The sequence below is a fragment of the Pongo abelii genome, chromosome Y (genome assembly GCF_028885655.2).
Source record: "Pongo abelii isolate AG06213 chromosome Y, NHGRI_mPonAbe1-v2.0_pri, whole genome shotgun sequence".
Lineage (NCBI taxonomy): Eukaryota > Metazoa > Chordata > Mammalia > Primates > Hominidae > Pongo > Pongo abelii.
The window spans coordinates 11434276-11449624 of record NC_072009.2 but is presented as its reverse complement, the minus strand read 5'-3'; the positions used below and the strand labels follow the sequence as shown (position 1 = coordinate 11449624).

The following is a 15349-nucleotide window of genomic DNA, read 5'->3' as shown; positions in this document are numbered from 1 at the left end:
CGCCCGGCACGAGGCACAAACAGAGTCTCAGAAGAGTTACCGCGAGAGGATGGAGCTGCAGGCCAGCCAAGGGCGGGGCGACTCAGGAGACGCCCACAGCCTTCGCTATAATTGGCCGACGCCCACCGCCTTCGCAATGATTGGCCTCTGGAGGTAGGCGGGATTTCCGGGCACGGCTTCTGGCGTTCTTCCCTCTCAGGGTAGCTCCAGGAGTCTTTCCTGCAGTTGTCCGTGTGGTGATCCGAAGCCGGATACATACGACCTGAGGGCCAGGCGAACCTCAGGCTCTTTGTCCTACTAAAAAGCGCTGGTATTTTCTGTTTCTCTGGACAGCGTGGTCTCTCGGCAAGAATAGAAAGCAAAGGTTTGGGATTTTGTCTATAAAAGGGATGGGTTTGCTATGTGTGGGTGTTGAATTATGGGAGGAGACAGTGGGGAGAGAACTCCTTACTGCTATTAAGCAACTCATTTTCGTTAAACTCATTGATTTTTCTTGACGATTCTACCTTTAACTGCCTAATATGTCCGACTAGTTGTGGGAGATGGTGCTAAGGCGCCATTGTTTTCATGTGCACTTTTTATTAAAGCGGGTTTTCTCTGTGAATGTGGTCGTAATTCAAAATACAGGCAATAGACTTAACCACTGCTGTTAAAAGTTACACTTTTAGTTAGCACATGTCACGTGTCTGATTTGCTTGAAAGAAATTATCAAATTTTGACATAAATTGTATTAGTTTAGTGTATGCAGAAATACGGGGCCATAAATAATCTCAGTTTAAGTTTGCCTCTGTAAAGCCTGTAATTGTCTCCTTCGTTGTGTGACAGTATTTGAAACATGTTTCATGTATCTTTGGCACCGTAAATAATTTAAACCGAATAAGTGAGTGAAATCGAGATAAATGGAGTTAGATAGCCTAAAACGGGAACAAAATAGATGCGCTTAAGTTATTCTATTAACCTGGCACACTGACTTACTCCTGTAATCCTAGCATTTTGGGAAGTGGAGGTCGGAGGATGGCTTGAGGTCAGGAGTTTGAGACCAGCCTGGGTAACATAATGGACTCCTTTATTGCTGTTTTCGCATCAGGGACTGGTTTAGTGGAAGACAATTATTCCTCAGAGAAGGGTTGCGCAGGGGAAGAAGGCGGCCAGGTGGACACGTTTCGGAGTGGGGGCTGGCGGCAGGTCCTCGAGGGGCACGTGGTGAGCGGGTCTTCGGGTAGGAGCAATGTGACAGAGGACAGGTGGGGCAGTGGGACAGCCACGGGGACAGGGAGGGGCAGCGAGGGAGTAGGGAGGATGGTTTGCGGATAAAACTGTACCACCTCAGGTCATCCTCAGGCGTTACATTCTCCACAGACAGGTATTACATGTCATCCTCAGGCATCACATTCAGGCCACAGATAGGTACGGGTTGAAGGCTAGGGTTTGAGGATCTTTGACCTGTTGTATATTTCAAATCACTAAAAGATTGTAAAAGATTTAAAATAATCTCCCCCTAGAACATTTTAAGTAGCTTGATTTAATCTTTTATCCAAATATCATGCTGAGTGTGGTGATTCACCGTTGAAATCCCATCAGTTTGGTAGTCCCAAGCCGGCAGAACACTTGAGCCCAAGATTTAGAGACTTGCTTGGGCATTATGGGGAAACCCTTGTCTATTTTTAAAAATACAAAAAATGCCCAGCTGTGGTAGAAAGCCCCTGTAGTATTAGCTACTTGGGAAGCTGAGATGTAGGAAGATCAGTTGAGGCTGGGTGGAGGAGGCTGCAGTGAGCAGTGCACTTTGGCAACAGGAGACATACATCTGAAAAAAGAAAATATGCAAAACATCACACTGTACCTCATAAATAGATAGTTTTGAAATAAAATTATTTAAATGGGGGCATTCTTCATATTGCAACGTAGGAAAATTACGATAGCTTTTCTTATCTAATTTTCAGAAATGAGATTTTGTCAGTTGCATACTAAAATGCAGCATTTGTCCATGAAGTTAGTGCCCCTGTGCTCTGAGTGTTATAAATTTTACATATTTAAAGTAAGAAATACTAAAAGGATGTCAGCCTCGGGAAGGGAATTTTACTTGGATTTTCAGCACAGTATGTAATAAAATTTTATCGTTTTAGCTTATTTATATCTAAATATAGATAATTTTTTTACCATTTACAGCACAATGGTAGAAGCAGATCATCCTGGCAAGCTCTTCATTGGTGGCCTCAATAGAGAAACCAATGAGAAGATGCTTAAATCAGTATTTGGGAAGCATGGTCCCATATCAGAAGGTAACTCTTAAAACCGTGTGTGTGTGTGTGTGTGTGTGTGTGTGTGTGTGTGTGTGTGTATTTTGATATGTATATTTCGATATGTATCTTTAAAATATGTATGTTATATATATATATGTTTTGAAAAAATATATTTTTTTCGAAGTTCATTGTATACCTACATTAAAATGCCTTATCAGTTTTAAACTCTTATTTTGTAGTATCTGTTTGATATTTTGAAAATTCTCATAGTACTAGGTTAAGGTTCTATGGAAGGGGTAACCTACTACTTAGAAAGGAAAATGAGGAAAAGTAAATGTTTTGTGGAGTTCAGAAACAGACTGCAATAAAATGGACTGACTCTAGGGGTGACTTAGTATTAAGAAGCATGATAGTGATGTGAAATGCAACTATTTTTTAGTTTGATGTAACTTTTAGATGTTTAGTACCTTGATGAGTCCATATATTTATATATGAATGTAAAATGTTTTCATATATTTTAGTTCTTTTGATAAAGGATCGAACCAGCAAATCCAGAGGCTTTGCATTTATTACTTTTGAGAACCCTGCAGATGCTAAGAATGCTGCCAAAGATATGAATGGAAAGGTAAGAGTCCCTTATCAGTAATATTCTAACTCTGTTCTTCAATTAACAATATTTCTAGGTCTTTTTAATATTACTAAACTTTTGAAGATAGTAGAATGACATATGAAGCCATCCTCTTTTTTGTGCTGTATACGTGCAAGTGTAGTTGGAAGGGTATTGGAATTAACATTATATAAATTAATATATGGTAACCTTTTTCTATGTTGGTATTTCGATATGAGTGCAAATAGATTTTAAAAGGTTTTGAAGAGCTTTAAAACTTATAAGGGACCCTCATGTAAATGAAAGTAATAAGTCAATATTTATTAAATGCTGCTAATTGAAGTACTTCCAATTCATGGAAATACTTTTAGAGCATAGACAAACTGTGGATAGACATCTAGACAGACTCACAAGAAGGAAAGATTCTTTCCGTCTTGAAGAATATATTTTGTGAAAATAAATTATATTTTCATATTTTCAAATTTATTTTATGAAATATATTCTTGAGAAAGCATATTTAAATAAGACCTTTACATTGAAGGAAATGTTAAGTAGTTGAAAATAGAAAATAATATGAGAACACTGAAGTCAGATAGCAGAAGAAGTAACTGGCATTTTTGCCCCATGCTTGCTTTTTCTCCTAAGGACATTTCTTTCCTGTCACCAGAGTGATTTATGTAACACGAATACCTAATTACTCATTTCCCCAGTGTGTTTGAGGACTTGCTTTGATCCAACCGATGGTCTCTTGTCCGGTTGAATCTTAAATCTAGGGATTGTGTGTTTATTAAAGATTTAAACTTTTATGTAATTATATTAATTATTGAATTCCTTTACATTGTACCCAAGATTATTCCGTTCTGTGCCCTTTAGTGCTTTTTTGCTTTATAACATTATCCCAATCATGCCGGGCATGGTGGCTCATGCATGTAATCCCAGCACTTTGGGTGGCCGAGGCAGGCAGATCACAAGGTCAGGAGAACGAAACCACAATGGCCAACATGGTGAAACCCTGTCTCTACTAAAACACACAAAAAAATGAGCCAGGTATGGTTGTGTGTGCCTATAGTCCCAGCTACTCAGTAGGCTGAGGCAGGGGAATCGGTTGAACCCAGGAGGCAGAGGTTGCAGTGAGCCGAGATCACGCCGATGCACTCCAGCCTGGTGACAGAGCAAGAATCCATCTCAAAACAATAAAAAATAAAAAAAATAAATAAATAGCATTATCCCAATCGGTGTTTAGCTCCTGTTAGTCTTTACACTATCCCCAAAATGCTTTTTTGGACTTCTTGAGAATTATCCTTCCCCGTGTATGTCTCATACAAAAAATTTATGCTTCAAAAACAACTTAGATTTCATATTTTCTTCCTCATTGCATATTGTAGGTGTTTTGTACTCACTGTACTATATATTAATCTATTGATTGTGAAATTGTATATAGTGCATATTTAAGTCTTACTATTTGCTTTTATTTCTGTTACATCTAGCACACTTGCTGGCACATAGCAGAAAGTACATTTTTATTCACTCTTATAAATTAGTATTTTAAGCTGTGGTAGAAACCGAGAGTTGCTTTTGGTTCATGGCTTTGTGGTAGGTATGGAGATAATTTTGACTTATATATAGTAATCTATGATAATTTCTTTTTTCCCTCTAGTTTTCAAGCAAAAGAGCAGATAATTTGTGTAAAGTTTTTGTTCATTTGTTTGTTTTTTAAGATGGAGACTACTCGCTGTGTCCCTAGGCTGGATTGCAGTGGGGCCATCTTGGCTCACTGCAACCTCCGCCTCCCGGGTTCAAGCGATTCTCCTGCCTCAGCCTCCCAGTTCTAGGGGCTACAGAGGAGCGCCACCACACCTAGCTAATTTTTGTACTTTGAGTAGGGATGGGATTTCACCCTGTTGGCCAGGATGGGCTCTATCTCTTCACCTCATGATCCGCACGCCTCGGCCTCCCACAGTGTTGGGATTACAGGTGTGAGCCACCACGCCTGGCCAGTGTTATTTCTAAATTACTTCATCTCACATATTTTATTGTGTTAAAATAAATATGAATGTTGTATGCACATAAATGTTAAGATGGCCAGTAAAGGAGGTTCTTAGAGTTTTCAGGGGGAATTAACAGTTGAGGAATTTTGGCTGACTTCAGAACACTGGGAAGGAAGCAGCCATGGGCAAATCTGGGGAAAATATTTTGAGCCCAGAAATAACAAAAGAAGTTTCAAGGTAGGAACAACTGGCGATGTAGCTGCAAGAGGTCTTGTCAGGGATTTAAGTCTTTCCCCCAAATAACAAAAGCCATGTAATTTTTAAAACGCGTTATTAGCTGAACTGTTTTGAAAAATTGCTGTGGCCTATAGAAAAGATTACAGTGAAAAATGTTACTGTGAAATTAATTAGGATATTTAAGCATTTCTGAGAAATTACATGAAGTACTAAATTAAGAGTCGTTTTTTAGGGGCACAGCTAAGGCAACATAAGAAATGAGTAAGGCAAGAAAACTTAATGTGATCAAACAAGGATCACATTTACAGAAACATTTTTAGAGTAAATGTAGAATTGTAAATCATATGTGGACATTTTATGTAAGTATTAGCAAATCAAACCAGAAACAACTTACAATGACTAAGGTAACTAATCACTCTGAAAAAAGTAAGCTCATTTTTTTAAAATGACACAAGTTTCTTTGGGACAGTGAAACTTTTAAATCAGCGACGTGAATACAAAGATGAAGTGGACTCTATATTGTAAAAAACAGATGTGCCACATTCTTCCATAGCATGTGTGATGGGTCAATCTTTTTTTTATATTTGAGGTTTTTTTTAAATAATGGAGGAGTTTTCAAGGAATATGAATAATAGATTTGTGTTTGATCCCTTAATGGAAGACATGTGCTCAGTAAATATCTCAAATTTGGCATTGCAAAAGATGTGTTCATTTTAGGAGAAAAAAAAGTTTCCTTTTGGGAGAAAATACCACGAATTGAACTACGGTTGATGTAAAAATGTTTGTAAAATGTGCTTACGTTAAATGTGCCAATGTTATTGATAGTACCCTTAATACTTGTAGTCTTTGGATGGAAAAGCAATAAAAGTAGAACAAGCCAAGAAACCATCTTTTCGAAGTGGTGGTAGGCGGAGACCACCAGCTTCCTCAAGAAACAGAAGACTTTCAGGAAGTCTGAGATCTGCAAGAGGAAGTAGTGGAGGAACAAGAGGGTGGCTTCCCTCACCTGAAGGACACTTGGGTAATGTTTTAAAATATAAAGATGGAACCGTAGGACTGAAAGAAAATAAGTTTGAAGACATTGAAATTTCTCAATTTTTTAATTTCCTTTATGAACAGAAAATTAACTTATTGATAATAAGCAAAATTATTTCTAAGTACTAAAGGTGTGTATAAGAATGATTGAACTAATATCTAAAATTTGTTTTAAAATTGTAATAAGTTTGCATTGAAGTAACACACAATTCAAACTGAGTTGTGTTTATGAATGCTGATTGCCTGTACTGAACCGGTTTTCTGCAGAACTCATTTATATTGATTATACTTTAGAGTTTTCTACTTTGGGGCCCAGAACTTCGTATCAGTTGTCTTGTCAAAGTAGGATGTAATATTTAAAACTTTCCAACAGGAAAAAGTAACTCAGTACTTAAGATTGCTTTTGCAATATTTGTTTTCTTGTGTATACACGTGCAAACATCTATGCAAATCTATTGCTTTGTAATTTTGATAAGGAGAGTTTCTACATTGCATTGGCCTGCCATAAAGCATTTTCAATTTAAGAAATGTAGAACTTTAATTTCTGAAAAGAGTCTGTGACTCTGGAAAGGTGTAAAAACCACTGCTTCACAGATATGTATGTATCTTTCTTTGCTGGGGGATGAGTCACTGAAAATGATATTTATGAGTGATTTACTTAATAGAAATGAGGGGTCCATTTTTACATATAAAAGAAAAACAAACCACATATTTAAAAAAAAAAGAAAAACTGTTGGCTGGGCTGTGCGAGGTGGTTCACGCCTGTGACCTCAGCACCTGCGGAGTACAGGGCAGGTGGACCAACGAGGTCAGGAGTTCCAGACCAGCCTGGCCAGCATGGTGAAACCCTGTCTCTCCTAAAGATACAAAAAAATTAGCCCGGCGTGGTGGCGTGCCCCCGTAATCCCAGCTACTCGGGAGGGTAAGTCAGGAGAATCACAGGAACCTGGGAGGCAAAAGCTGCAGTGAGCCAAGCTTATGCCATTGCACTCCAGCCTGCGTGATAGGGCAAGAGTCCATCTCAATAAATAAATAAATAAATAAATAAACCTATTGGTTAACTTGTATCATCTATTAAGCAACCTTCAAAACTCTTAACAATTAACTTGGAGTTTTAATAACCAGACGTGTAATTAATTGGAGATGTTTTTTGAAGTTGAAATTGCAGTGTTTGCTCCATTTTAAGATGCATAGCTTCATGGCTGTTTTGTCTCCACTGATCTTGAGGGTGAGGTTCAATTATACTCTGCCACGTACGAGAATGTATATATATATTCTAACCTGTAACACCACCTGGCAATTGGCATATATCTACATTTTTATAGATATATAAAAATATTTTTATATTACTTAATATGCAATTCTTAAAGACTATTAAAATTCAGCATAGTCTAATCTGAAAATTAGTCTCATAAGGGAATTTTAAGAATTCTATGTTGTGTTAACAAATTTTAGAGACAATGTATTTTCCTGATATGTCACTTCTTGGTATTGGAAATATTTGAGTTTCTTTGGATGCCATTTAGTTTATCTTCATGATATGCTTTGAAAATTTTTCCTCATTACAGAATGATATAAACAATCATTTACCATTTTTCTTTTAATATTTTATGCATATTATATTTAGATATTTTAGTGATAGATTTCTGCCCCCTGTTCACGCCCCATTTTCCCACATCTCTCTCTCATACCACTATATAACGATACTTGAGTTTCTTTCTAGATTTTCTAAATGGACTTTTATTGCTTAAAGTGTACTAATATCATATAGGAATGTTAATGTTATTAGTTTAGACAAATGTGAATTTGTTATAAAATGTAGAAAATATTTGTAAACAACTAAAACTTAGGCATTTAAGAAACAGTGATGTTAGTTAACTGAAAAGATTTTGTTTGAAATACAGATGATGGTGGATACACCCCTGATCTCAAGATGAGTTATTCTAGGGGACTCATTCCAGTGAAAAGAGGTCCCTCTTCAAGAAGTGGAAGTCCTCCTCCTAAAAAATCTGCTCCTTCTGCTGTGGCAAGAAGCAATAGTTGGATGGGAAACCGAGGTAAAGGCTACCTGACAGAAAGACTGTAGTTTTTGTATGACTAAAAATGAGCCATTTTACCTGAATGCTTAGCTTTAAGTTCATTGAACAAAAGAGAAGCGACACATACATGAGCATAATTACTGATTGATAGCTTTGATTACAGTTTCTATCTCACTAGGTACATTTCAGATTTTATGTTGAAGAAATACTTGAGCTTCTCATTGAAGATCAAAGAAGTGATTAGAGTGAGGCCAACATTCTTGTTAATCCTGTATTTGCTAGAAAATTCCCCTTAATTTTTCTAAAAGTTCCTAGCGGTATTCTTTGATAGTAGGCTTCTTCATCTAATTAATTCTTCCATTTCCTAGGTCCCCTGGTAGTGGTCCCCTGGTGTCCCATTCTAAAAATTGCTTGTTCAGTAACTTTGTTGGGTTGGAGTCTTGCTCTTACCAGGTGAGAGTGCACTGGTGAGATGATGGCTTACTACAGCCTCAGATTCCTGGGCTCAAGCAATTCTGTTTCAGCCTCCCGAGTTTCTGCAACTACAGGCATGCACCACCACACCTAGCTACATTTTTTTCCCTATGTTTTTGTAGAGAGAGGATCTGACTACATTGTCAAAACTGATGTTAAAGCCCAGGGCTCAAGCGATCCAGCTGCCTCAGCCTTCCACACTCACTCACAGTGTGAGCTGCTGAACCTGGCCATCCAGCTTCTGAGACCTCAGTAATGTGTATGTGCAAGACGCGCTCACTTCTTATATGAAGATTCAAAAGAACTACAAGAGTATTTAGCAGACAGGGAGTCATGAGCTTAAATATTACTTAAAAATAAATTTAAGGCTTGAAAGTTAGACATGTAAGAGTCCAAAATTCTTCAATTAAGTGGATATCAAAGAAATGCAGAGTTGTGAAATATAGGTGTATGTAAATCAATAATTGAGATTGTACCTGGAGGTTTAAACATTAACACAAGATCCTTAGTGTAAGATTTGAAATTATTTGAGGAGAGAATTTAGAACTAAGCAACATGAGGTGAGCAATAGGGTTGAATAGAAGTGATATTTTTGAGAAGGAGAATTGTAAGACTGCAGACTCAACAGAAGAAAACGAGAATAAATAAAAGTTCTTAGCACGGAAGTTTAAGCAGAACAAATTAAAATTCTTTCTTAGTCCTCCTTCCTAATGTGGAGGAAATTAAAAATTACCATTTTCAATTTTACATTTCGTATGTAGAGTATCGGTGAAGGTAGCTATTTATTGGCTTCAGGATACCGAAGCCAACACGTTTCCATTGGAAAATTAGCCAGTGAATGTATCATATGTGAAACACTGACCTCTAAGTAATAGGAACTGCAGAGTATATTAAAGGAGAAACTTTTCTATTTTGAAATAGCAACAATGTTGTAATGAATGACCCCTTTCATAGCATTGCTCATTGCAGTAAAAGCAAATCTTGGCCATCGTTAGAAAATCTTCACTAGTACATTTTAATTTGTCAACATTTAAGATAGAGGCAACCAGTTAGAGATAAAGAACTTTTATGTAAACATTTAGCATATAGTCGTTCAAAGGTAAGCTGTATTTATGTGTGTGTGAGATGGAATGAGTGATACTGGGAAATTCACCTTCTTCGGCTGAGAAAGGACAATGTATGTAAACTTTAAAACCAGTGAAGAGTTTGATGGTTTTACATGTTTTCCCTGTGTCATTCGTAGTCATCAGTAATTCATATGAAAGAGGAAAATAATAACTAAGTAGTTATTAACCATTACAATTGAACTTTTACCTAAGAATTAATGTTGGCTTCAGCTTCATTAGAAGAACTGGCCTTGTGGGAGCCATGGGATTATCCAAAGCCATAAGAAATATTCACAGTGTCATGACTGTCTAGTAATTTAGGAAGCAAAGAATGGAGTCATAGAAGCAATAATTTTAAGAAGTTGTTTGAGAGAAGAGAAAATAGTGTTTCAGATTTGGTGTTCTTTAGATAATGTTCCATAATTTTAATGTTAAAGGTCCTGTATCACGAAGAAGAGAGAATTATGGAGTTCCTCCGTGCAGAGTGACAGTCTCTTCATGGAGAAATGATCATATGTCACCAAGAGATGATGGTTATGCAACTAAGGATAGGTAAAGGAAAAATTTAAAAACACAGTTGCTTTTTTCTTGTTGTTGTGGTGATGAAATTCACATAACAAAATTAAATATTATAACATAAACAGTTAAGTGGTGTTTAATACATTTTGTGTCATGCAACGACTACCTCCATCAAGTTCCAAAACATTTTCATCACTCCAAATTAAAACTCCAACTACCAGTTAAGCAGTCCCTTCCATTTTCTCCCTTTCCTCAGCTGCTAGTAAACACCAATCTGTGTTCTGCCTCTGAACTTACCTGTTGTGGGTATTTAATGTTAATGTGCTGAAACACTACATGGCTTTTTGTATTTGTCTCCTTTCCTTTTGCATGATGTCCTGAGGGTTCATTTACATCATAGCACTTCACTCCTTCCACAAGCTGTTAACCCATTATTTTATCTGGGTTGTTTCCACTCCAGTATTTCTACGCACCAATATGTGTTTGAGTACACTTATTCAATTCTGGGTGTATATGAGTGGAATTGCTTGGTCCTGTGATAATTATGTTTGTTTTCTTGAGGAACAACCACATTTCTCCGTAGTAGCTGCATCATTTTCCATTCCAACTGGCATTGTATCAGCATTCCAATTTATCTACATCCGCTCAAACACTTGTTATTTCCTGCTTTTTAAAATTTATTGCCATTCCAGTGTGTGTGTGAAATATGATATCGCATTTTGGATTTGAAAATGCATTTTCTGCACCCATTAACTCATCATACACAAGTACCCTAGGACTCAAAGTAGACTAAAAAAAAAGAAATGCATTTTCTGAATCACTGAATATGAGTATCTGTCTCATGTGCTTTTTGGGCATTTGCCTATTTCATTTGGAGAAACATCTATTTAGATGTTTGGCCTTTTAATTTTCTTTAAGTTGTAATTTAGTCATATATTGGATACTAGAAGTTGGAAATTTAAAATTTGTTCCTTAAACTTATGCACACAGAAATCATCCAGGTTCTCGAGAAATTAGGGTTTATGCTCCACCATCTAGAGGCTATGCATACCGTGATTATGCTCATTCTAGTCGGGACGAACATTCCTCTAGAGGATATAGGTACTGTAACATTTTCTGGATTTTTCAAATAGATTTCTTAAATTGTTCATTCCAAGTAACGTTGTATCACGGCTCCAATTTATCTACATCCTCTCAAACACTTGCTGCTTCCTGCTTTTTAAAATTTATTGACATTCCAGTGTGTGTGTGTGAAAGATGATATCTCATTTTGGATTTGAAATGCATTTTCTGCACCCATTAACTCATCATGCACATGTATCTGAGAACTTAAAGTATAATGAAAAAAAAAAAAAGAAATGCATTTTCTGAATCACTGAATATTAGTGTCTGTCCCATGTGCTTTTTGGGCATTTGCCTATTTTATTTGGAGAAATATCTGTTTAGATGTTTGGCCTTGTAATTTTGTTTAAGTTGTAATTTAGTCATATATTGGATACTAGAGGTTGAAAATTTAAAATTTGTTGCTTTAACTTATGCACACAGAAATTATCCAAGTTCCCGAGAAACTAGGGATTATGCTTCACCATCTAGAGGCTATGCATACCGTGATTATGGTCATTCTAGTCCGGATGAACATTCCTCTAGAGGATATAGGTACTGTAACATTTTCTGGATTTGTCAAATAGATTTCTTAAGTTGTTCATTCTGACTAACATTGTATCGGGTCTCCGATTTATCTGCATCCTCTCAAACACTTGTTATTTCCTGCTTTTTAAAATTTATTGACATTCCAGTGTGTGTGTGAAAGATGATATCTCATTTTGGATTTGAAATGCATTTTCTGCACCCGTTAACTCATCATGCACATGTACCCTAGAACTTAAAGTATAATAAAAAAAAGAAATGCATTTTCTGAATCACTGAATATGAGTATATGGTCCCATGTGCTTTTTGGGCATTTGCCTATTTTATTGAGAGAAATATCTATTTAGATGTTTGGCCTTTTAATTTTGTTTAAGTTGTAATTTAGTCATATATTGGATACTAGAAGTTTAAAATTTAAAATTTGTTGCTTTAACTTATGCACACAGAAATCATCCAAGTTCCCGAGAAACTAGGGATTATGCTCCACCATCTAGAGGCTATGCATACCGTGATTATGGTCATTCGAGTCGGGATGAACATTCCTCTAGAGGATATAGGTACTGTAACTTTTTCCGGATTTGTCAAATAGGTTTCTTAAACTGTTCATTCCAAGTAACATTGTATCGGGGCTCCAATTTATCTACATCCTCTCAAACACTTGCTGTTTCCTGCTTTTTAAAATTTATTGCTCTTCCAGTGTGTGTGTGTGTGAAGTGTGGAAGCTCCTTTTGGATTTGAAATGCATTTTCTGAATCACTGATTATGAGTATCTGTTTCATGTGCTTTTTGGGCATTTGGGCATTTTGGGCATTTGGGCAATTTGGGCATTTTATTTGAGCATTTTATTTAGATGTTTGGCAATTTAATTGTGTTTAAGTTATAATTTAGTTATGTTTTGGATAGTAGAAGTTGAAGATTTAAAATTTGTTGCTTATATTTCTGCACACAGAAATCATCCAAGTTCCCGAGAAACCAGGGATTATGCTCCCCCACCTAGAGACTATGCATACTGTGATTATGCTCATTCTAGTTGGGATGAATATTCCTCTAGAGGATATAGGTACTATAATGTTATCTGGATTTATCAAATAGATTTCTTAAACTGTTCATTCTGACATTAAAAAGCCTTTTTTTTTTTTCAATTTAGTTATCGTGATGGCTACGGCGAGGCCCGTGGTAGAGATCATTCTGAACATCTAAGTGGAAGTTCTTATAGAGATGCATTTCAGAGATATGGTAAGGGTCCAGGATGGATTTGTAAATTACAGAATTTTATTTAATAGACCAGATTGTTATTTTAATGAAATCCTAAGGAAATTATAAAGGACGTATGCAACATGTTTAAATATTGAGTATTCTTAACAGTATAAAGCATAGGGAGTGATATGAAGGTGAGAACTTCAGTTCACGTTGAGAAACCGTGAGTCAACATTTACTTTAGAATTAAGTTTGTTAAGCTTCAAAATACTACTCTTACACTTCTTTTAAATGAAAACTTCTGACTATTGAAGGCTTGATTAATATCCTGTCAACAAAGGCAGAGGAAAGCAGATATTTCCAAATAGTACTTTAACTAATTCATGCTTTAATGATAGCAGTAAAAATGTTTAAATGTAGTCCCACATATTATTTTATCAACCCTGCAGGGACCTCTCATGGTGCACCACCTGCACGAGGGCCTTGGATATCTTATGGTGGAAGCACCTGCCATGATTATAATAATACAGGAGATAGATGTGGCAGAAGTCTGGAGAGTTACTCAAGGAGCTGTGGTGATTTTTATTATTGTGATCGTGAGCATGTTTGCAGACAAGACCAAAGGAATCCGCCTTCTCTGGGTAGGGTGCTCCCTGCTCCTCGTGAAGCATATGGTAGCTCAAGTTATGTGGCATCTACAGTAGATGGTGGGGAAAGTCGATCTGAAAAAGGAGACCGAAGCAGATATTAAAGCAAGTGTTCAAAATAATAGTTATTGCATACCAAACCTTGTTTGCAAATCAAAAATTGAAATGTTGTTTCTGCATCGTTACCTGCGTATTACTAAAAGAAACATATTTTGTGAAGAGAGGTAGATACTAACTTCCTCCATGCATTTTTGAGGTATTCATGCATATTTTGAGGTATTCAAAGGAAAAGTAATTTTTTTCAAAGTAATTTCATACTTGTTGATGCTATTTGAAAAGTGTTTAGATGTAATGTCTACCTTAAAATTTTCACAATAAAATTACATGTACTGCAAAATGCCTGGTGTTATTGGTTAGCCGTACATGCTTAAAGCAAATTCAATAGGAGAGTAAATTTTGTAGTTTGTTGTACGTTTTCCTTTGTTTCTTTGAACATAGATACAAAATTAGGCATAGGTTATGTCTCCCTTTCAAGCTGCTCAAGTTTTCTAATTAGGCTGTTTCTCTTTAAAAACTAACAAGGTTAAAATGTTTGAGAAGTCTTCAGAAAGACTGCAAAACTGTCTGCCTCACCATGAAATGTTTATTTTTTAGTGGAATAGTACAGGTCAAAGGAAATAATTAGATGTGGTTGATAATAAAGTTTAAGAGATCCAGAACATTCTATGTGAAGCATTCTGTGACTGAAGGAGGATAATGGTAATGAAAACTATTTTTTTACCTAAATCAGAAATGAACCAGCTAAGTTTCTCAGGTGCATAGCCTAATGAATTTAAATGTTCGTAGTTTAAATAGTGGAAAGTAAGTGTTTTGTCTTGTGAGGTACTCAGGTTAATTTTTTCTTGAATATTTTGACAATGGATGTTGTAAGTAATGGTTTAGTAATACGTTCTTACAAATAGGAATAATCTAGAATGGTTGGGATATTATCAATTTTTTTTTGAGATGGAGTGTAGCTTTGTCGCCCAAGCTGGGGTGCAGTGGCTCTGTCTTGGCTTATTGCAACCTCTGCCTTCTGGGTCCAAGCTATTCTCCTGCCTCAGCATCCTGAGTAACTGGTATTAGATATGTGTGCAGCACAGCTGGGCTAATTTTTTGCATTTTTAGTGCAGACAGCATTTCACCTTGCTTGCCAGACTGTTCTTAAAATTCTGATCCACCCTCCTCAGACTCCCAAAGTGCTAAGATTACAGGCATGAGCCACCACTCTCAGCCTATCAGAATTAGTTGATAATATGAATGGAAACACTTTAAAGCTCATACTTTGGGGAAAGTGAAGTGTATAAAACATAAACAACAGCATAAAGTTTCAGACATGATTGCTTAAAGTTTTAAGAAATCATTGAATGTTAAAAATATTTGACCTAAATAACTAACTCAATTAATTTTCCTGATTATACAAAGTAAATAAATGAAATACATCAAGTTCCAGAAGTTTTACAGTCCATAATTCTTACAATTGACAGACTAATCTGCAAGGAGGAAGTATTTTCTTGAAAAATTTTGACAATATCATCAATTTTTATAAGGTAAGGGTACAAATAATTTTA

General features: G+C 36.3%; 1 protein-coding gene across 5 annotated transcripts; it reads left to right on the top strand.

Annotated features, from left to right (window-relative positions):
• Positions 1 to 217: 217 nt before the first annotated feature.
• Positions 218 to 14131, top strand: LOC129053479 (RNA-binding motif protein, Y chromosome, family 1 member F/J-like). 5 transcript variants are annotated; one of them, XM_054545521.1, is made up of 11 exons: positions 218 to 364; positions 2170 to 2282; positions 2765 to 2868; positions 5919 to 6096; positions 8015 to 8167; positions 10167 to 10281; positions 11794 to 11904; positions 12342 to 12452; positions 12845 to 12955; positions 13043 to 13131; positions 13542 to 14131. In XM_054545521.1, exons 2-11 carry the CDS (start codon positions 2174 to 2176, stop codon positions 13841 to 13843), a joined length of 1383 nt encoding a protein of 460 aa, XP_054401496.1. In that variant the 5' UTR covers positions 218 to 364; positions 2170 to 2173; the 3' UTR covers positions 13844 to 14131. The 5 variants fall into 5 exon arrangements, with proteins under 5 accessions (XP_054401496.1, XP_054401494.1, XP_054401498.1 ...); XM_054545519.1 differs by lacking the exon at positions 218 to 364 and adding an exon at positions 11239 to 11349 and having other exon boundaries at positions 2174 to 2282; positions 13542 to 13843; XM_054545523.1 differs by lacking the exon at positions 218 to 364 and adding an exon at positions 11239 to 11349 and having other exon boundaries at positions 2174 to 2282; positions 13043 to 13124; positions 13540 to 13706.
• Positions 14132 to 15349: the final 1218 nt, after the last annotated feature.

What these genes read in the sequence shown, in the direction of transcription:
- LOC129053479 (XM_054545519.1), top strand. Translation starts at nt 2,174, where the DNA reads ATGGTAGAAGCAGATCATCCTGGCAAGCTCTTCATTGGTGGCCTCAAT. An exon ending in CTCACCTGAAGGACACTTGG is followed by an intron (nt 6,097 to 8,014) that starts GTAATGTTTTAA and finishes TTTGAAATACAG; the next exon opens with ATGATGGTGGATACACCCCT. An exon ending in TATTCCTCTAGAGGATATAG is followed by an intron (nt 12,956 to 13,042) that starts GTACTATAATGT and finishes TTTTCAATTTAG; the next exon opens with TTATCGTGATGGCTACGGCG.